At 49.4% G+C, this 22,598-nt stretch overlaps 1 protein-coding gene across 15 annotated transcripts in view; it reads left to right on the forward strand.

The window, feature by feature from the left end:
- PTPN3 (protein tyrosine phosphatase non-receptor type 3) overlaps positions 1 to 22,598 on the forward strand; it is a 127,184-nt gene that overhangs the window by 80,448 nt on the left and 24,138 nt on the right. For 11 of the 15 annotated variants that reach the window (XM_036433060.2, XM_036433061.2, XM_045579928.1 and 8 more), the window contains 9 exons: positions 1,420 to 1,508; positions 2,603 to 2,666; positions 4,002 to 4,174; positions 7,206 to 7,340; positions 10,042 to 10,218; positions 18,602 to 18,788; positions 18,908 to 18,985; positions 19,998 to 20,054; positions 21,233 to 21,389. In XM_036433060.2, coding sequence (XP_036288953.1) covers positions 1,420 to 1,508; positions 2,603 to 2,666; positions 4,002 to 4,174; positions 7,206 to 7,340; positions 10,042 to 10,218; positions 18,602 to 18,788; positions 18,908 to 18,985; positions 19,998 to 20,054; positions 21,233 to 21,389 — 1,117 coding nt within the window. The remainder of the gene's footprint in view (positions 1 to 1,419; positions 1,509 to 2,602; positions 2,667 to 4,001; positions 4,175 to 7,205; positions 7,341 to 10,041; positions 10,219 to 18,601; positions 18,789 to 18,907; positions 18,986 to 19,997; positions 20,055 to 21,232; positions 21,390 to 22,598) is intronic. The other 4 variants (XM_045579927.1, XM_036433069.2, XM_045579931.1 and 1 more) reach the window with 2 other exon arrangements.

Genomic DNA, 22,598 nt, shown 5'->3' on the forward strand with positions numbered 1-22,598 from the left:
GCCTTGGACAAGTGGATCTGGGAGACGTTGGGATGGGTGTGGGAACTTAGGGATCCGTAACTGTCTGTGCTGCTGAGGTTGAAGTGCAGACTGAAAGACCACAGACCCAGGAGGTTGGAGACTCAGGTCACTGCCCACCCAAGCCACTCACTGATTTCCTTATTTTGTGCTCCACTTTGTCTTTATTTGCTCATTTGTGTGTCTGTACCACCTGCTTAGTATTTTCCCCTTATTTTGATTCCAAGTGTCATGTTTAAATGCAACTCTAGTTTCCACCAATGACATTTGGTTTTGCTTATGTGTGTGATTTCGGTTGGGTGCCCAATAGGGAATGTTCTCTGGATCCTTGGTGATATCGGCACTGTGTTCTTTGATCAGTTTTTCTAATTCCCGTGTTCACATCGTTTTTTCCAAAGTGAGTTGTCCCCAATGCCTGTTCTGTGTTCTTTACTTATATTCCCTGTTTTCAGACTGATAAAAACCCTTAGAGATGTGCCCGGTCATCGTTATTATACAGAAGGAAAAGTTGATGCTTGGTAGCTCAAAATAACACAGACCGAGTCAAGCTCTGCTCTTGCTTTGTAATTACAAGTATCTGATTGGGTACATAGGGGGACAGGTGACTCAAGGTAGGGACTTTGTTTTTTTAATTTTTATTTATTGATTTGAGAGGGAGAGGAAAGGAGAGAGAGAGGAACATCAACTTGTTCCATTTATTTACACATACATTGGTTGCTTCATGTATGTGCCATGACCAGAGATTGAACTTGCAACCTTGGTGTATCGGGATGACGCGCTAACCAATAGAGTTACCGGGCCAGGGGTGAGAAGGAACTGTTTTATTTTTAAATTTTGTTTACTGATACCTGTTTCCAAACAAACTGAAACAGCTTACAGTGGCTGTGTCTTCCTTCTGTATCTTCGTTCTCTATAGCATGCCTAGCACACAGGTTCTTAGCAGATGTTGAACTTACTGGATTTACTAGTATAAGCAGCTTTTACATTTTGATTGGATTTAGAGTCCGTGGTTTTCACTCCATTCTAGTGGCAGGAGTTGAGATCTACAGAAAGCTGTGCAGGGGCAGGGCCTTTGTGATGTTAATAACACCTCATACTCATTGTTGAAAATGTAGAATCAAATTTCATCTCAGTCATTCTGTGGAATGAGCAGAAGGGCCTGGTAACTTTTTGAAACCGGTGGAGCGGGTGTTACTGGCAGTGCGTTTACTTGAAAGAACCTGGTACTAATACTTAGATCTTCAGTGTCCACTTAGAAGGGATTTTGGCCTCTTTTCCGTAATGTTTTCCCTTCGGAGCTTCTGCGCGTTGCTGTTTATAAAAGCATGGGTGGTTGGGAGACGCCCGAGGACGTGGGCCTGACCAGAACACACTGTGAATCTGAGCTCTTCCTCTTGGCAGGATCTGCACAATTTAGATCTAATGATCGGGATTGCCTCCGCGGGCATTGCTGTGTACCGGAAACATATTTGCACAAGTTTCTATCCTTGGTAAGTGCAAACCGGTTCTGTTATTTCTGCATCGTGCTTTACAAATATGCTGAACCAAAGTAATGTCGACTCTAATTTTAAATGATTATTTCTAAAATAAAAAGGATGGAAACTCTCCCAAGTGTTCACCTCTGACCTCTGAATCTGATCCAGAGTCAGCACTTGGGAACGCCAGTTTGGTTTTTATCAGCGTCCCCTGCCCCACCCTGAGTCCCCCTGTGGTGATGTGGATAAAATGGTGCAAGCTGGGTTTTGGAGTTAAAAAAAAATCCTGGGCAGTGCATTGGCCAGAATTCTGAGAACTTTCTCTGCACAAGAACTGTGTTTTCAATGCGATTTTTACTCATTAATTGAACTTTTTACCAAGTGTTCAGTTCTGGTCTAAAAACTCAGGGGACCCAAGACTTGAATCCCCACAAGACAAGTCCATGGGCAAGGCAGCGCTGTCCCCCGTTCAGCAGACTTCACAGCGGAGGACTAAGAGCACCGCTCAGACCCCAGCTTCAAGCATCCTAGCTGATCCCTGAGGTGATGCCTCTGAGCCTCACTTTCCTCATCTGAAAACTGGGCATCATAAAATGTACTTCTCAGGCCGTTGCAAGGCTAGGGGAGGGACTGCTGGTAAAGCTTTTAGTAGGGGACCTGGCATATAAAAAGCGCGCAGTGCACGGTGGCTGTAGTTGTGTTGTTACGCAAACATTCCAGGGGCTGCTGGGCACACAGCTGTTGAGTAAGGAACTAGGATGTGGGTCCTCTTTCTGTGGCTCCACACTCCCACCCCCCCAACCCCCGTCTGCCCCAGGTGCACACCAGCTCACGCAGAGCTGTCACAAATGCAGCTGCAGCAAAGAGCACGCTGCTCATAGTTCTTGTTGTTTAAAAGCTACATCCTAATCCAGCGGCTCCTATGTGACTCCTGGCTTCCGTCAGCTGCTTGGTGTTGGGCCGAGGCGATGGAGCCGTGATCACACCTACACGGAAGTGAACTCTGGTCATCGGCCCCTGGAGCAGAGGACGTGCCCTGGGAGGCGGCAGCCACCGCCCGACCGATCCCTCATGTGCTTTCTTGGTGTGTTTTCTTGTCCTTTACGCAGGGTGAACATCCTAAAAATCTCTTTCAAAAGGAAAAAGTTCTTTATACATCAGCGGCAAAAGCAGGTGAGTTCCGCCTACGCTGGCTTTGTCTCTCGTTTCTCACCACCTCGGCTCCTCCCGCGGGTGAAGGCGGTCTGCCTTGTGCAGAGCAGGGAGGGAAGAGCAGGGCTCAGGCGGGAAGAAAACGGAACTCGGAGCCCCGAGGACCCAGCAGCTCTGAAGAACTCACGCTGCTTGTCTGGTTGGAGAAGGAACTAGCTTTGGAGTCAGATGGTGGGTTCAGGCTAGCTCATCCACGTACCAACCGGCAGGTTACTCGCCTCCCCCTAGCCTAGCCGAGTTACCTTCTTTACAGAAACACAGCACTGCCTGCTTGTATTTAATCGCGAGGATTAAATACAAGAGCATTGGTCGGAGCGCCTGGTGCAGGCGAGTAGCAGGAGGTGTCAGCAGGGTCAGTCCCTTCCCTCGATGAGTCCCAAATGCATGCCGGCCTTTGTGCGTGTCTCCTGAGAGGGGACCGGCCTGCCAGCAACTCCCAGTGACTCTGTCTGGTTGTCCGAGAGGAAGAAGGGCTCAGCAGTGAGGGAGCTCAGGCTCCTCACTACGAAGGGGAGGGGCTGGGATGTAAACCATAGCTGCTGCTCCTTCCACGGTACCAGGCTCCCTCTGGTTCCGCTGCAGGCTTTGCACTTACTGTCACCGTGTCCATTTCCCAGTGCTGCAAGGAATGTGTGGACCTAGAATGGCTCCCCATGGCAGTGAGCACTTAGAAAGAAAAGCACAAAAGCCCAGAGAAAACCAGGGCTAGCCTCTGGGGCTCCCTCTCCTCCCCCCACAGGATTCAAGGTGGCCTAGAAATGCACAGGACGGTACTTGAACGTGAAAACAAACCCTAAGCTCAGGGAGGCTAGAAGGAAAGCAGATAATTAAAGCGGTGGTTCCATAGGAGCACTCTGTTTCACTCTGCTTTATGGAAAAGCAAGTGGAGAAATCCAGAGTGTTACGAAATTATTTCCGTGGTCTGCTGGGTGAAAGTCATCTCTCCCGGGGAGAGGTTTGCCCAGAGCTAAATGTTCAAAGGAAAGTATCCGACAGCCCTTCTGGTTGTTCCAAATATATCCAACCCAGAAATGCAGGCACCTCTGAAAGGGAGGTGCTCACGAAGGCCCACAGATACCGACAAAGAGTAGGCTCGGGTCGCCTTTCCCATGAAGATGGTTGAGGAGCCCACGATCTGGGCATTCCTGCAGCGCCGGGCTGTGGCCGAGGCCCGTGGGAGCCAGTCACCGCGGCCTGCCGCGTCTCACCTGGCCGCCACCGTGTGGCGTGAGGTGCCGCTGAGCCCTCGCGCCTGCTTCCGTGCCGATGACATCTCTGCTGTGTTTCTCCTCCCAGCCTGAATCCAGGGATCACATTGTGGCCTTCAACATGCTAAATTACCGGTCTTGCAAAACCCTGTGGAAATCCTGTGTCGAGCACCATACGTTCTTTCAGGCAAAGAAGCTGCTGCCTCAGGAAAAGAATGTTCTGTCTCAGTACTGGACGCTGGGCTCCAGGAACCCCAACAAGTGAGTACACGCTGGTCTCCAGGCCAGACCGAGAAGTAAACACGTCCTGGTCCCCACCGGGGAGGGGACAGGCTCCGTCGGGGGTGGGATGGCATCACCCAGGGGCCCCGGGCGCTGGGGCCGCGGCTGCTGACAGGTCTCGGAACCATGGCTGCCACCCCATCCGGGGGCAGTGGTGTCTCTTTCCCACACATGCTCAGATTCTGCTCAGGTTCCTGTCACCTATTCCTGCCTCCCCGCTCTGCTGTCCTCCGAGCTCCCAGGCAGCCAGCCTCACAGCTGCACTCACCTCGGGTCACAATAAGGGGAGCACGTGGCAGTGACTCAGGGTCACCGCGGAGCTGGCAAATGGGCTTCCCTGGCCTGCTGCCACTAAGACAGAACATTCATTCCCTGGGATGCTTCGTAGTAATGAATGAATAAGATTTCCAGAGTCAAGCGACTGGTATGTGCTCTATATAACAATCATGAAATGACAGTTATAATTACAAGTAAAAATTATAGCTGTAATTATTGAGTGCTTGCTTTGTATCATGCACATAATTATATTTAATTCTTAAAAGTATAACCCCATGCGTACTATTATGTACAAGAAGAATATTCAAAGAAGGTAATAAGTAGTAGAGTAAAAGACATTAACCTCTACATGTTTACCTTTTAATATAAGTTGTTCATTCTCTAAGTAAACTAACCATGCTTTATATATTTTTGTGTATTTGTGCTCAGATCGCCTTCTAAGTACACGCTGTAGCAGAAATTGCTTATCAATTATTATTTTAAAAATATATATGTTTTTATTGATTTTAGAAGGGAAGGAAGAGGGATAGAGAGATAGAAACAGCAATCAGCTGTCTCCTGCAAACCCCCTACTGGGTATCGAGCCTGCAACCTGGGCATATGCCCTGACCAGGAATTGAACTGGGGACCTCTTGGTCATTGGGCTGATGCTCAACCACTGAGCCACCCTGTCTGAATTCAATTATACTTACGATTTGTTGGTTTGAGGAATTGGTTTTGTGATTTTTGCATTGTTGATATGGCTGTGGCTAACTAAACAATGCCCTTGTATGAGCCAGTATCTGATACATGGGGCTGTGTCAGACAACTCCAGTGACTTTCCTGTTTCATTGATGATCATTAAATAACTAAAGATTCAATAAGTAGGAAGTTTCTGTTAGTATCAGTGATAGGATTTATGGCACTAAGTGCTCTCTCTCAGCTTCTGGTAAACCACAAACAAATGCATCTTCAAAGTTTTTAGCTCTTACAGTACTGTCTAGTATTTTACACATTCGGGAGATGTATTACTGAACAAGCCATGAGCACAGCTTATTGGAATGCAGTGTTTACCTCAGTTGGACCCAAGCCTTCCGGCCAGCTGAGAGCATGGACTTTGGTGCCAAGCAGCCTGGGCTCAAATCCCACCTGTGCAACCTCCGTTTTCATTTACATTGCAGCTTCGATGTCCTCATTATAAAATGCAGTTAGCATGGAGTGTCGAGGAGGGCATCTGGTTGTGCACTGTGGCATTAAAAGTTACCTTTATTTTGGTAACTTAAAGCAACAACCATGGTATTATATCTCAAGGTTTTGTGGGTCAGGACTTTGGGAAGGCCTCAGACAGACAGTTCTTTGCTCCGCGACAGGCAGCTGGTAGCTAGTCTGGTCTGAGAGTCCAAGACGACTTCTCTCACACCCCTGGTGCCTTGGCGAAGTGATTGGCAGGCTGGCTCACCTGGACCCCTCGCCCCCTCTGTGTTCCCAGGCCCTCTTCATGTGAGCGCTCTAGCAGGGTGGTTGGGTTTCATACACACGGGCTGAGGGCTCCAAGAGTCTGAGACAGAGGTGGCCGATCATCGTAAAGGCTGGGTCCAGAAGTGGCACAGCTGTGACCAGCTGCTCTGCAGAGGTCACAGCAGTCACAGGCCAGCCCGATTCAGGAGTCAAAGAACCCGCAGCCACCTTTCACCAGCCACTGGTTCACTTGGGATGTTACCAGTGGTTCAGAGGCACAGGTCAGCAATTCTTTACTACCAGTGTCAGCTTCAATGTCCTGGGAAATCTCAGCCCCACTTTATAGATGAGGAAACAGGCTTAGAGAGGTTCCAGGCCTTGGTGAGCCCCTAGAGATACATCTACACATTTGCATATTAGGCCTCGTCCTGAGAAGGTCCACATAAAAGAAACTCGGTCTACGTTTTCCAAGCTTATGGGACAATGGAACACTTTCCTTCCCCTCCTCCCCCCCAAATAGTAGCTATTAATAACACATGATGCATCCTTTGGGGAGCTGCTACATTAAACCTCTGAATCGCCCGCTTGCTGCCCTCCCTCGGTGCTGTGCCCCTGGTCAGTGGTAATTTGCTGTAGGTTCTGGTTAGCAGTGCTGCTATGCGAATTTCGATGAGGGTGACAATGGCACTTCTTGTAGTAAATAAGTGCAGAGATATTCCAGGGGCTGTTTTGTGTTGTTTGTGTCCTTTGGGGTTTTGTTCTTTTGTTGTTGGTGGTGGTTTTAGGCTGCAACAACTATGTGGACTGTTTTCATACAACATTGAAACATTACTTAAAACCTAGAAATCCCAGACCTGAGTTCCCCCTAAACTGGCTTCAGACTTCATCCTCTGAAATAATTCACTCTCTAAGGGATCTATTATAGATAGCCAAAATTTAAATTCTCAGTACAAATAAAATTCAAAAGTAACTTTTAGCTCAGCCAGTGTGGCTCAGTGGTTGAGCATCAGCCTGTGACCAGGAGATCACAGTTTGATTCTTGGCCAGGCCACATGCCCGGGTTGCGTGCTGTAATTAAGGAAAAAAAAAAAAAAGGAGAGAGAGATCTCCACCAGAAGAGAAAAAATAACATAAAGAAAAGGATTGCTTCTGACCCCTGCACCTCTACTCCTGCTAACCTCGGCCAGTGTCAACAGGGTCTGGGGAGGGAGTGTGTACAGAGTGTTCACCTTACACTGTAATGTCTTCCTTGTTGAACATGTCAGTGTAGAAAGTGAAATTGCATCTGGTTTTTCAGGTCTGTAAATAACCAGTATTGCAAAAAGGTGATTGGAGGGATGGTCTGGAACCCAGCCATGCGGAGATCCTTATCCGTGGAGCATTTAGAAACCAAGAGTCTGCCTTCTCGGTCCCCTCCTATTACTCCCAACTGGTACGTCCTCCTTTTCTTTTTTTTTTTTGTATTACTCACCAGTAAGCACATTCTCTCAAAAAAAAAAAAAAAAAAAAAAAAAAAAAAAGTAAATAAATAAATAATAATAATAAAAGAGAAAGATAGAAATTGACCGTACCTCCGTGGTGCCCAACAGCCAATCAGGAGTGAGTATGCAAATTAACCCAATAAAGATGGCAGGTTAATTTGCATGCACAGGCAATGAGTGGCTGGGGCTGGAATGTTTGTGTCATCGCCATGGTGATGATGCAGGTGTTCTACACCGTCCCAGCCACTTCGGGCCCTTGGGCAGCATGGGAAGGCGGAAAGGCAGCTCGGAGTTGGAGCAAAGGCAGAAAGGGGGAATGGTGGCTCTGGCCAGAGCCAAGGCAGTGCTGGCAGCCAGGGGAAGGAAGGCCCATTCTTTCAGGAATCTTTGTGCATCAGGCCTCTAGTTAATAATAAATTCCTAAATCAAGATGGCCAACAATAGAATTTACATCAGCAGGTTTGGCTGCTGCAGAGGAAACTGTTTTGGAAAAGGCACACGTCTAGCTTAACACTTTCCTTGGTGGATAATGCTGGGATGTTCTCTTTTTAAAAGTTACTTGGTCTAGATTTGAGAACTGCAGCCTGCTGGAATGCCCTCTTGGCATGCGAGTGCACATGAGCCAATTAATGTTCTAACAAGTCCTGTAATAAAGAGCGTGTTGGATTTTATTTATCTAATCTCATGTTGCCCATTAACATCAGAGAGGAAATTTTGTGGTAGCCTGATTCAGGAGCACGATCGAACTGATGTATGGACGTGCGAGCCTCAGCAACAGGAGCAAACGCCCGTGGGAAGGGAGCCTGCCCCTGTCTAAGACGGTGGAGTTGGGGAAAAGGAAGGAAGTGGCAGCTGGGCACCGGCTGGGGAAGGACACTGGGTTTGTAGCTGAAAAACCCAGGCTCAGATTTTAACTTGCCTGCTCCTCCACAAGTTTCTTTACCTCTCTGATCTCAGTCACCCCAACTAGAAAAGGGTTATAAAAATTGCCACAAAAGAAGTAACGCCTCAGTGCTTTGTAAGCTGAATACATAGTTTGAGGTGGAATTATCATTGTTACTGTATGACAAGTGCCCCCCACCCCGTCCCTCGGCAAAAGCACCAGGTGATTTCTGTGAATACCTCCCCAGCACCCTGGCTGAGTCAGCTGCAGAAGGGACACTGATCTGGAAACATTTCCCCAGCTCCGTGCTGGGATAGGAGTGTGACTTTCTGTTCATTTCACGAAAGACCTGTGAGCCTTTAAGTTCCCGGGCTAAGGGACATTCTCACAGGCCTCTGGGTGAGGACCTGCCACCGGGGCCCAAGGCTCTGGGCAGGGATGACGAGGTATTTGTTGTTAGCAGTCGTAACAGAGCTGAGCAGATTTGCTTCTTGGGTTCCAAGATATAGTCCCACATTCTTGTTAACACATTACGGACGGATCATGAGAATTCTTGTGTTTTCTGTTCTAAGGCTTGTGGCCAGTCATGAGAATTCTCTAAAAAGATATTAGCTTGTAAGAACATATAATAAACAATTTCAAAATGCAATGGGCATTTAATTTTAAAGCGTGCCTTTAACATTTATGTAAAAGTTTTTTTGTTCTCGTTCAATAGAAACTTATCTGGCCACTGGGTAAAGCTAGCAATGAAACTACTGGTACACAGTGTGTGAAGAGGTAAATTTACGATAAATTAGCTCAATTTGTCTGAGCGTAGCTTCGGCAGCAGAGGCCCAGGATGGCACCCAGGAGAACCGCTGGGCCTGATGTGCCACGTTTACAGGTCCTCCCTAAGGAGTTACCAGCCTTTCCACTCTGCTTTGGACACAGTGTTATTGATTACCCAGGCCCAGGGGGCTGTGGATAGTGGAGGCCCTGACAGTCCCACGGACAAATGGCTAACCAGGGGCGGGAGGAAACGCGGAGGGGAAATAGAACGTGGAAAGCTAAGCTCCTGGAATCCCCACTGCAGTAGCCGATCCCCAGGGGCTGCACCCGGCGTCCTGAGGACATTGCCTCTTCTGATTTATTCTTAGGAACAGGGAGGCACAGCTAAGGCCAGGGAGGTGCTATGGCTTGCTTAAGGTCACAGAGCTCCCGCTGCCATCAGAGGAAAAGGATAATGCTGTGATGTCCATCTAATACCACACAAGAGAGATATTTATATTTTACAGAGCAGACCTTTCTTCTTGGATCAAGTGAAATCTGCATGAAGGGATGTGCTAGTAGTTGAAATAAGGTTTGAGTTTCGACTTAACCTTTTATTTCTACTATTCAAGAGAATCAGTAAAATTGTCTGATTAGCAGTCAGCACGGCCTCTTATGTATGCATCGAGAACCTGAGTCCTCCTTGACGGACGGCCAACCCTACGTCAATGCTCAGTGCCTTCCCAAAGGGCATAAGCCATCTCCTTTGCCTCTTCATGAAACTGAGCCTCCCGATCTGGGGGCTGCACTGCTGGGCTGACAGTGTTGGGGACCTTCGTGGCCCCTGGTGGACTCAAGGGTAGTAATGGGTTAACGGGCTCTTACTTTGCAACATCATCAGCCCAGTCATTCTTCGAAAGGTCAGGGCACACAGTTAGATTCCTGGTGTGTGATTAAAAAAAAAATTTTTTTCAAGTGGGATTTGCTTTCAACACTTCACGCTCCACCTTTTCCCCATCCAGGCGGAGTCCTCGGCTCCGGCATGAAATCCGAAAGCCAAGGCACTCTTCCGCGGACAACCTCGCCAACGAGATGACGTACATCACCGAAACCGAGGATGTGTTTTACACCTACAAGGGCTCCCTCTCCCCGAAAGATAGCGATTCGGAGGCTTCTCAGAACCAGAGCCCACACCAAGAGTAAGAGATTGGGTTGTTCTCTCTTTTTACCTGCTTGTGGTGACTGTCGGGGAGGTTGCCCAGGCCCAGATGGCCAGAATCAAGGGCTGGAGGCTGCAGCCAGCTCCCTAGGTGCCCACTGGAAGGCAGGCTGGGAGCCTGGGGGCTGGGGCTGGACTTCTCAGAGCTGTTCCCTGTCCTGAGCAAAGCTCAGTCTCGTTCCACATTCCCCAGAGGTACAGGCATGTTAACCACGGTAGTATTTCTCTAGCTGTCAGATTTTACCGCGGCCGGGCCCCAGATCCCCGGAAACAAGCTTCTCCACAGAAAGCCTGCGCAGAGCCACAGCATGCCTTCTGGGGTTTTGTTTCCATTTTGTCTTTAATGAATAGTTAATGTAAAGAAAAAAACAGGCGTAGGACATCTCTGATTTTTTGTTCTATTTGCGTCAAGGACAGTTTGCATCAAGTTCTTTTATATCCCCACTCTCCTTTTTTAAATGTGACCGTCTCCTCTCAAGGCCAGGAAAAAGATCTCTCCTGAAATACTAGCTTGAGTCCTATTATTATTCACTAAGATGTATCATATATGCTAGTTCCCTTTTTGACTTGATTCCCAGGGAGCTCAGAGCTCCATGAATATGCTCAACGGAGTTGGCTTCCCCTAGCCCAGGTTTCTGAGAGAGTCCTGCTCGTCAAGAATTCTCATGACTGGCCACAAGCCTTAGAACAGAAAACACAAGAATTATTAACGGGCTCTATTTTTTCTCTCGTTTTAATGAGTGCACAGTTCTGCCATATCTGTACATTTTAGGATCAGCTATCTCAAACCATTTTCTGAAGTGGGAAAGATACAGGTCCTAAAGAAGCAAAATGGCATCTTAAGCTAAAGTGGGATGGGGTCAACTAGTCAGCCATGGCCACAGGTATCCATTCTGTGAAGTCCTCTACTAACCCTCAAATATAAACATCGTTCCTCCCCCGACAGTGTAGGGTTCACACGGAGGCATTTCAGTTCATGGGTAACTTTTTACCACCCCAGCTCCCTGTTATAAGCATTAAATGCAGCCTGATTGTCCTCTAGGCCTCACAAGTGAATTGCAAACCTCGTTTCCTACGTACGCATGCGGCTGCTGCCGCTCTGCTGTCCCGGACCACGGCAGTCACGGTTTCCAGCTTATCTGTGTTCTTAACACGTCTTGTTAAATAATCCCTCTGGCCATTATTTCCTCCTGGCCCGGAGCTTGGACAATGCTTTTGTTGAAATGATCACTATCTCTTGCTCCAACTGCAGGCCTGGTGAGGCTGCCGTGGAAGCGGGTACCTTCCTCTGTGTGACCCCGGCTTTGCCGATCTAGAGATGCGCGTGCAGGCAGGCATCACTCCACCTGGTTTGCGTCTGCAGTGGGCTTCTCTCGCTTTGCCGAAAGGAGAAGGAGGGTTTGGGGACCTGACGGGGGCTCTGGGAAGCCCAGGCAGAGCCTCGTGTCAGATCTTCCCACTGCGGTTTGCAGCCTCGTTATGGAATTGTGGAGCAGCTAGACCTTCCCTGACCAGTCCAGTAGCCGCTAGCCACATGTAGGTATTCTAATTGAAATAATTTAAAGGAAAATAAAATTTAAATTGGGTGCCTCTGTCGCACATCCTTATTTCAAGGGCTCAAGATCCTCGTGTAGGTAGTGGCCACCGTGGACGCCACAGCGGAAGTCTGTTTCCATCATCACAGGAAGTGCTGTTAACGGCACCGCTCAGTGCCTGGTGCAGGGAGAGGAACTCGGTCCAGTGCTGTGGGGATGGGGTTTCTGTTTGTTTGTTTGTTTTTTGTTTTAATATATTTTTATTGATTTCAGAGAGGAAAGGAGTGGGAGAGAGATAGAAACATCAATGATGAAAGAGAATCATTGATCAGCTGCCTCCTACACAATCCCTATGGGGGATCAAGCCCACAACCCAGGCATGTGCCCTGACCGGGAATCGAACCGTGACCTCCTGGTTCATAGGTTGACACTCAACCATTGAGCCACACCAGCTGGGCAGTGGGGAAGTTTTAATCCATCAGCACACTTTATACTCCCTTCGAGGCTCATTGAGGAAACATCGAGACAAATTAGACAGATCTCTACCTTCAGGGGCCTCTAGGCAAGCGGGGCAAATGGCACGTGATCATCCTTCATCATCGCACTCTGGGGGTCTGCGGCTTTGCTGAAAGGAGAAGGGATTTTGGGGGATTGTCTGAAGGTTCTGAGAATTCTGTGTCCTGCATCAGATTTCCCTACTCTGGTCTGCCGTCACATCATGGAATTGCAGAGCATCTTAGACCTTCAGCAGTCCAGTCCAGGAGCCCCTACCACATACGGCTGTTCTAATTTAAATTAAATTTCAAATGCACTTCCTCCAGCCCTGTTTAAGACACTGCTGGCCCTGCTCACCCCTACGCATTGCACATCCATTCTTTCTGAAACTCTTCCACCAGACCTTGGAAGATGTGTCCTTCTTGGGCACTTTTTCATTCTGCAGCTAAATGTTAAAAGTAGCGCCCTAGCCGGTTTGACTCAGTGGATAGATTGTCAGCCTACAGACTGGAGAGTTCTGGGTTTGATTCTGGTCAAGGGCACATGCCTGGGTTGCAGTCTCGATCCCCAGTGGGGGGTGTGCAGAGGCAGCCAATCAATGATTCTCTCTCATTATTGATGTTCCTACCTCTTTCTTTCTCTACCTTCCTCTCTGAAATCAATAAAAACATATATATCGATATATATTTTAAAAAGTTGCAAATAACCATGTTTCAAAGGCAGCCTGCCTTGTTGGGGCTTGGCCAGGTGCACTGACAGCAGATGTCTCCCAGTCACATAGCCGCTGCACTTTGCCAGTGGGGTGAACAGCTGAAACACTGCAGCCCCTACCTCCTCAGTTAGGTGGGGTCCTCCTGGCTGATGGGTCCTCAGGGGCAGCTGGCCTCCCTGGGTGTCAGGGGGTGGGGGCTCTCTATTGCCCCAGGCAAGAAAGGAAGGTTGAGCTGTACTGAGTGGGGAAAAAACTGTGGTTATTTCAGTGAGTATTTGCAAAATGTTTAAGAAGCGTTTGACATGTTTAATACAGCAGATTTGTGTTAAGAGGCAAAAAGAAGGATTCTGTCAGAGAAATCCGATGAATTCTATCACAGGCAGCGAGGCGGGCTCCTTTTAGAAAGCAGAATGAAATGTAATGTTCTGTACCCATTCCAGCAAGAAGGAGAAAGAGAAAGGAAGAAAAAGAGCAGCTAGACTCTAGCTTGAAACTCGGTGGCACAGCTCAGGGTCTCTGAGCGCTCTCCGGGCGGAGGAGTCCCCGCCGGCATGTCCTTGCTCACAGCAGCTCGGCGAAGTTTGGGGTCACAGATCCCCATCCTTGGCAGTTTGCTTTGTGCCCAAGTGGGCTGGCTGGGCGCATACCTCCCCAGGCTCCTGCCTTCCTTTCCTTGTTTCAGAGCGAAGGCCACAATCTGCAGAGAAGGAAGTGTCCTTCACGGCCGTAAAACCAAAACTAACCACCCACCACCCAGAAAAACGGGAGGGGAGGTCCCCCTAAAGGGAAAACGGCCTTGCCGAGCAGACACTGGAGGGAAGCAAGGTTGTGGGCAGATGCAGGGTGCGTGTGAAGAACGTCGCTATTGTTTTTCCCAAGGATTGGATCGCCAGTGGAGACACCCCCAGAGTGTGCCGGGCTGTGCGTAGTCACCGGGGCCTTTGCTGTTCCTCGTCTGTTTCTTCAGAGCTGTCTTGTTCCTTCTTACTTCAGAGCTTCTGTGCACACACCATGTGAATGCCCTTAGTGCTGCTGCACTGAAGCATGGTGACGATGATACATGTTAAGTGTGCATTTACCACTGTTAAAATTTAAAAATATATATATTTTATTGATTTTTCAAAAAATATTTTTTATTGATATTTTTTTACAGAGGAAGAGAGAGGGAGAGTTAGAAACATCGATGGGAGAGGATCATCGATCAGCTGCCTCTTGCACACCCCCAACTGGGGATGTGCCTGCAACCAAGGCACATGCCCTTGACGGGAATCGAACCTGGGACCCTTCAGTCCGCAGGCCGACGCTCTCTCTATCCACTGAGCCAAACCGGTTTCGGCACCACTGTTCAATTTTAAAATTTGCTTTTACAAGGGAAGGGAGGGGGGAAAAAATTTTAGACAATTTCTGTGCATTGGAAGGTACTTAGGGAATCCCTCTCCTCAGCCACGTCGGCCATGTAGGAATCCCCCGGGCCCTGTCACCTGGTGATGGAGAGCCCTCCTGCAGGCTGGCAGCCTGTTCCGAGGTTGGGCAGCGCCTCCTCCTTGGCAGTGACCCAGAACATTCATCGATCCCTGCCTCAAACTCCCAGGAAACCACAAAGGGTGTCTGTTTCCAGTCCTACCTGACAGCCCCACGCACTGTCCTTTAAATTAAACTACTCAGGTCCCTTCAGCCACTTTCCGCTCTTGGCACCAGATTTGAACATGGTGGCGGGATCTGGACCCCGTCTAAGTGTCTCCCACAGAGACCAGCTAGCAGCAGGGTTTCCTTAGGAGTTTTGCATTCATTTTTCCTGCACTGAGCTGGGTCATTGCCAAGATAAGAATGGCATGTTCAGAATGTCTCCAAATCATAAGAGCTCAGTCTTAAGACACTGATCTTTTTGTTACTCAGTGGCCTTGTGTGAGGTCCGTGTGACACATTCTTCCAGGAACTTTATTCAAAAGAGAGAGAGCTGCCGAGGCGGAGCCTGCATGTTAAGGAGAACCTCGTGGCATTCTCAGGAGCTCTGGTCTTACAGATGCTGAGAACTGCTGAACCCACCCTCTCTGTTCACTGAGCTTCCTGGGTTCGAGAGAACTCCACTAGAGCCCCGGGAACCGCCTAGAGGCATTTTCTCCTTCGTTCACCCAGCGTCTTCATGGAGCGCGCTCTGCGTGCCTGGCCGAGCCTTACGGTCACCCAGCCAGGAACGGAAAGAGGTCTGGGGTCTCTCCCGACCGAAAGAAGCTCAGAGACTCGGAGAGAAACCTGATGGGAAATGGCCCCGTTGTGTCCCACCTGTCCCACCGCCATAGCGAGTCAGGGCCGCGGAACCCTCAGTGGGAGCACAGGTTGGGGGTAGAGGTATTTGTCCTTGTCTCAAGGGTAAGGGGTGAGGAAGCATCACATAGGATTCTTTTATGAAAGAGGGGTGAGGGAAGCATCACACAGGATTCTTTTCTTCATGGGCAGTCCTGCCATTTTCACTCTCTAACATTGCTCTTCTTCAGAGGAAAGAACGCTGCCATGGCTTTTGTTGCTGAAGCCTGTCACATTCACAGTGCTGCGGCTGAGGGCTACCTGCCTGCCTGCCTGCCTCCACCCCTTTATTCCCAGGGAGCTGGTTGGTCAGCCCTTCCCTGGCTACTCTGGATCCCAGAGGGCAGCAGCAGTCCCCCTTCCCTGTCCCTCCTCCTCTGACAGGTGTCCCCTTCCTGCCTCAGGGACAAACCTTTTGCTTCTGCTCCCTCCTCCAGCCCCAGTCTCCTGCCTGCTTCCTCCAGCCGCCCTCTCTTCTTACTTCCCTCATCCTACCTCTTCCCCAGGAGCCCTGGCTCCTCCCACAGCTCCCCTCACCGCTCCCTCCTCACCCACTAGGCTCTCCCTCCCTCGTTAGCATGCACATCGTGCCCCAGGAGAGAGGAAGCCAGCCTGGTTTGGCATCTTCACTCCTGGCATTCCCGTGCTGCATCCAGCTGCCACGGTCTCAGCGCTCCTTGCCATTGATGTCCTCCTCACCATCTGTCTTCCATCTTCCTTGCTGAGCAGAACGTCCCTGCAGCCTGCAGGCGATCGTCTGCACACCGTGGATCAGCCAAAAGCTGCCGTCACATGCTTAATGAAAGTTACCTCTATGACCCTACTTAGAAAGCAGGATGGGACACAGCATGGCTTTGAGTGTATTCTTTTGAGTACTGTGGGCTGTTTTATGCCGAAAGGAAAAGTACTTTAAAACGTTGGATGATGTCATCCACACATTAAAATTTTTAGAAAATGAGCGACTGTAAAATACATGAGCATTTTACTGATTTTGTCTGTTCTCTTCTGCTTTGTCACATTGCTCACCTGTTTCTTTGTCTGCATGTCCTTCACCCTTTCCATCGCTGTCACCCTCCAGAGTCTCCCACACGTGTGTAGTGAGTGTGCTGCTTCCATCTTCTTCCTGTTGCAAGTTCAGGACATAGGGTTTCCTAAACCTGTCTGCCACTAGGGGGTGCTCTTGTAAACATGAAAATGTAGGCAAGTTGCCCTACTTGTGGGAGAGATTTATTTTTGTTCTTACTTTGTGTGGTCTTACGTAAATTAAAGTCTCATTCATTTTTAGTCTGAAAACTTACTACTTGTCTACAGTTTCAGTCCTAAAGGATCCTGTCTGAAACACTTTTCCATCCATAATACCTTTCCTTCAACTTGAAAACCCGTAGGGCTAAACTCTTCTCTTGCATGTAGCTACTAGTATATTCCTACATTGGGTCTGTAATTGAATTTTTATATTCCAATAAATTGGAATTGTGACTCAATAAATTGAATAGGATACTGATTTTGTAGTTAAAGTAAGGTAACTTGAACTTTCTAGGAAACAGAGAAGCCCTAACTTAATGAAAAATTCGCAGATAAGGGCTTGAAATAATGATTTAGTAAGAGGCAGCCACTACTATGTTTTTTCTCTTTCATTGACTGTCTTCATCTACTCACCTCTCCCATCACTAACCCTGTATATAGAGCAAAAGGAAAATCCTGTATTCTGTAGGATTTTTAAGGCATTTTTGCTAGGCCTATGGCTCTGGAGGGGGGTTAGTGGGCGGGGGGAGGGGTGATGCAGAGAAGTTGATGTCCTAAACAGTGACGGCTGAGATGGTTACTCTCTGCAATCCTTCGGGGTTAGAGACTGTGGTGTTGGAGGGTTGGGTGGGAGGGAATGGTGTGGAGGGTGCATAGGAGCAGATTTGGCATAGTCTGGAGAAGAAAGAGATGCCATCAGACATCTGTCTATTAAGTGAGGGGGAAGCTGTGTGACCTTGGTCAAGCCACTCAGCATCTCTGGACAATAGTTACTTCATCTGTCAAGGGGGAGTTGGACCCAGTGAACATAGAAGCTTGTTCAGTTCTAACAGTCTGTAATTCTCCAAGACAGGACTTCCTGTGATGCTGGAAATATTTTATAACTTAGCTTGTTCAAAATAGGAACCATTAGCCTCATGAGATTATTGGCCTCCCCCCCAATTTATTTATTTATTTATTTATTTATTTATTTATTTATTTATTTTAAATATATATTTTATTGACTTTTTACAGAGAGGAAGGGAGAGGGATAGAGAGTTAGAAACATCGATGAGAGAGAAACATCAATCAGCTGCCTCCTGCACACCTCCTACCAGGGATGTGCCCGCAACCAAGGTACATGCCCTTGACCGGAATTGAACTTGGGACCTTTCATTCCACAGGCTGACACTCTAACCACTGAGCCAAACCAATTAGGGCCCCAATTTATTATTTTTTAATCCTCACCAGAGGATATATTTTTCCATTAGTTTTTAGAGAGAGAGGAAGGGAGGAAGCTGAGAAGAGGGAGAGAGAGAGAGAAATGAGAGATGTGAGAGAGATACATTGATTGATTGCCTCATGCACATGCCCCAATTAGGGCAGGGATTGAACCTGCAACTTAGTTATGTGTCTTTGACCAGTAATTGAGCCCAAGACCCTTTGGTGCACAAGGTCTAACCAATGCTATAACCATTGAACTCATCAGCCAGGGCTATTGATCATTTTTTAAATGTGCTGTTACAAATGAAGAAATTTCTAATCTCTATTGATTTAAATGTAAATAGCTATGTGTTACTGGTGGTTACCATTTTGGACATTGCAGCTCTAAGATACAGAAAGACCCATGTTAGAGAAAGATAAAGCATATAATCTCAGCATGGACAACTACTGGAGTCACAAGCAAATAACACAAAGTAGGATTAATCTAAATAGCCCTGAATATGCAACATTAGTCCCATTTGCTTTGGGTTGAGATAGAAGGAAAAGGCTTTCGGAAGGATGGAGACATGCATCTGAGTAGCTGGTCCACTTCCCCGTCACCTTCTCATGCAGCTGGGAAGGGAGCTGAGATCTGCCCTGTTCTTTTGCCTCCTTCCCCCAAACTACAGGTGGTGACATTTAGGCCAGATGGGGACCAGGGTGGCCTGTGGGGAATGGGGTACCAGAGCCCTGAGCTTGACCTCCGGAGCTCTCTTAAGGTTGCAAGGGTTCGTGACAACTGGGGGATGTCAGGCCTCAAATAGTCAGTAGTGTTTGCTCTGATCAAATATGAATCCAGTGACTAAAACGTCTCCTCCTCCCCCACAATGAAGGAGCGTATCCGAGAGCAACCCAGCACAAAGTTGCCCGACCCGGAAGTCATCCAGCTCTGTGTCTCCGTCTTCAAACGCTCCGGGCTCCTGCTCCCCAGATGGCGTGGACCAGCAGTTCTTAGAGGACTTCCACAGGGTGACCAAAGGGGGCTCCACCGAGGACTCCAGCCAGTACTACTGCGACAAGGTGAGCGAGCCCAGGCCCTGCGGTGCTCAGGCACCCGGCGGCCTGCCCTGGCTTCCTAGTGCAGCGGCACCTGGTGGAGAGGGAAGTGACCTAACTGACCACTTCCCAACGTTTTCCAGAATGACAACGGGGACGGCTACTTAATCTTGATCCGCATCACGCCAGATGAGGATGGAAAATTTGGATTCAATCTGAAGGTGCGTCATACGTGTGTATGAGGATTTTGGGCTCTGAAGCCATCTGTAGGTGACTTTTTAATTCCCATTGGACTTCATCTCCATTGGAAGCGGGCCGCATACCTGAGGCTGCATTAGGACACTGGCTCCACTCCGTATCGGGGGTGTTTTTATGTGGCCATAGCTGCTGCCTCACGCCAAGTGCCTGTGCTGTGCTTGGTGTTGGCCATGTACTCACTTCTATCACCTTGCTGAGTTCTAATCAGTGCAGTTGGCATTTAATCCCATTTTATAGATGCTCACTAAGGCTCAGAGGGAGGAGGGCCCACAGTTGGCAAGCAGATGTACCCCTTGTAGAGGGGTGATTAAGAGAGCCCCCGGCATTGCTAAGCCAATAAGAGAACTATGTTCAAGGGAAGGTCCATTTGCAGGGCCACTACCCTCCTGTGCCTGCCTCCAGGCAGGGTCTGCAAACTATGGCCTAGGGACCAAAACACACCAGTTTTTGCAAATAAAGTTTTATTGGAACACAGCCACTGCATTCATTTACAGCGGGCACTGCGGTGACAGAGTTGAGGTTTCACGACAGAGCCTTCTGTCCCACAAAGCCTAACGTGTGCAGTGCTCTCGGGTCCTCTGCAGAAGTTACCCAGCCCTGCTGTTGGACCTGTGGCATGTGGCCTTGTCTGTGGCTCCATCTCCTCCACTGAAACCCCCTGTACAGCAGCTCTGAGAGGCCGTGTTTTTGGAGTCCTCCTCCTGGAGCTATTTGCATGTTTTGAAAGGAGCTCTCTTCCTCCGAGTGCACCTGAAGTTCACGGAACGTGGGGGTGGCAGTGGGAGCTTCTGAGCCGTCCTCTGGTTAAGTACCCAGAGGGCTCAGGAACCTGCGATTCAGAAAGGGCTTGGTCCCTGGATTAAGAACAGGATCACGTAAGGCCGGCCCCCTTCCCGGTGCCAGAGAGAGCTACGTGTCTTGGTTGCTGTGAATTGCTCACGCGGCTGTTTTGTTATTTATTTCACATATTTACAGGGAGGAGTGGATCAAAAGATGCCTCTTGTGGTGTCGAGGATAAACCCAGAGTCGCCTGTAAGTAAACATATTCCTTTGTTTTCCCCAAAATCTAACAGAATTCTTTGACTTTAAAGAGGAAGAGAAAAAAAAGAAACATCAATGATGAGAGAGAATCTGCCTCCTGTGTACTTCACAGTGGGGATTGAGCCCACAACCCGGGTATGGGCTCTGATTGGGAATCAAACCATGACCTCCTGGTTCATAGGTTGACGCTCCATCACTGAGCCACACCGGCTGGGTAGCGTCTGCATTTTTAACAAGCTCTCCAGGTGATGGGTGTGCACACTGAAATTGAGAAGTGCTGCTCAAGAGGAGGAAACTGAGGCACAGTTTGCTGGTCTGCTCACTCTGAGGGGGCACATGGGACCTGCGCCCCTTTCATCACCCTGTCCTCAGCCCTCAGTCTAAGCCTTCTCAGCAGCTCATGTGCTCAGAGAAGAAGGTAGAGGGAGTGAAAGAGAATCTCTAATGGGCTGTCTTCTGCACACCCCACTGGGGATTGAGCCTGCAACCTGGGCATGTGCCCTGACTGGATACTGAACCATGACCTCCTGGTTCATGGGTCAACGCTCAACCACTGGGCCACACCAGCCGGGCCAGATCATGTGCTTTTGTAAAGCAGTGAGCACCAGAGTCCTCACACCTCCTAAGGAGGCACGGGGATGGGGACTTGACTCTGAAGGGGCCTGTAAGCTGGCGACTTAGTTTTTTTTCTTACTGCTTGTGGCCCCTGTCAGGGACGAAGGCTTTTATTTTCCTTCGGTCGCTGCCTTGCTTCTCTCCGCGATGGCTTCTGCCCTGGGTGTTACACTTACATAGTCTCCCCCCCATTGCACGACGAGTGAAAACTCACTTTCAGCTGACAAACCGTTTTCAGACAGCCCAGCTAGAAAATGGACGGTCAGAAGCGTCATAGCCGTTGCGTTGCATTAATCGGGGAAGGTGGCTCTGTGACTGTCTCAGCCTGATTCTGGAATGTTTCATAACTTGACTTCTGAGCAGCGCGTTGTCAGACTGCCCCCGCCAGCTGCCATGTCATCATCGCCGTGGATGTAAAAATAATGACGCTAATCCTGGAGGGAGGGAGGGAGAACTTGATCACGGGCTCAGGTGTCCGGGCCCCGGGCGGGCGGCGGCCTTCCCTTGAGGTCTGTGCCATGGTAACCGGAGAAACGCGCCCTCCCTCCCCACAGGCGGACACCTGCATTCCGAAGCTGAACGAAGGGGATCAAATCGTGTTAATCAACGGCCGGGACATCTCAGAGCACACCCACGACCAGGTGGTGATGTTCATCAAAGCCAGCCGGGAGTCCCACACGCGGGAGCTGGCCCTGGTCATCCGGAGGAAAGGTAACGGCCGCCTTCCTGCGGGGAGCAGCCCAGGGACGCCGCCCGCGCCAGGCGGGGCCTGGCCTGGCCCTTCCGTGGTTTTGAAAATGTTGAGCTTTGTGGCCAACAAAAATCAGGAACTTTCCTATCACAACCGGGATGTGTGATTTCTCACTTGAGAAATTTGGAGGTCTAACCACAGACGCCTGGCCCCTCTGGCCAGTCCTCCGGAGATGGCACCCCCTTTATGCGGGGCGTGACCCCCCCCAGTCCTCCCAGGCCCAAGGAGCCCACAGCACACTCCTCTCTTAGCTGCCTGGCCCTGCAGGCGTTTGCATCCCAGCCCTTTCTGGAAGGATCGGGTTATATGTTATTCCTGTGCATTTGGTTTGCCTTCGAGTGGTTCTCACTCCGCCTCTTCCAGCTGCCTCCTTCAGCTGCCTCCTACTGCCGAGGGGCCTTGAGCGAGCTACTTGCCCCAACGTAACACAAGGACAATAAGAACAGCCCCTGCCTCGGGGTCCTCGTGGAGACTGAATGGCACTTGTACTGGAAAGCGCCTAGCATGCCGCCCGCATGGTGGGCGTCGGCAGGACGGCTTCTGTGAGCACCATCCCTGTTCCTGGTGTTGTTGCTACAGAACAATAAGCCAAGTCCTTGACTGCTTCGGCCTGGCTTTGAAACACTGAAGGAAAGCACAGTGTATGACTCAGAGCCCTGGCCCTGCAGCGCTCATCTCTGTTCTGGTCTTATAGGGTGAATGTCACAGCTGCTCCCTCCCTACACCGGCCCCTCCTCCCAGCCCCACACACACACCTGCTTCTCTCTGTTCCCACTGAAACTTCCAGCCCTCTGTACGGTGTCAGCTCTCCTCCCTTCTTCTCGTGAGGCCTTATCAGACCCTCTGGATTCATACCTACCCTCTTCCACCCCATCCTGCCCCACCAAATCCCAGCACCCTGCTCTGCGCACAGTAGGTATTCAGTTGTGGTAGCAGCTGATGTCTGTGGAGCGCCAGAGAAGTGCCTTACACTGTGCTGATGGCTTTAAATAATTATCCTCTTCGGTTCTTATAATGTTAGTATTATCTGCAAGTGAGGAAATGGGGAAACCGAGTCACAGAGAGGTGAAGTAACTTGCCCTGCTGTAGTGTGGCTGGTGTGGCTGCAAGATAATAGGGCACCAAGGAGCCAGCGATGGGGAGCAGGCCCTTGGCTACACCGTACGTCC

Source organism: Pipistrellus kuhlii, unplaced genomic scaffold, assembly GCF_014108245.1.
Source record: "Pipistrellus kuhlii isolate mPipKuh1 unplaced genomic scaffold, mPipKuh1.p scaffold_m20_p_12, whole genome shotgun sequence".
Taxonomy (NCBI): Eukaryota; Metazoa; Chordata; class Mammalia; order Chiroptera; family Vespertilionidae; genus Pipistrellus; species Pipistrellus kuhlii.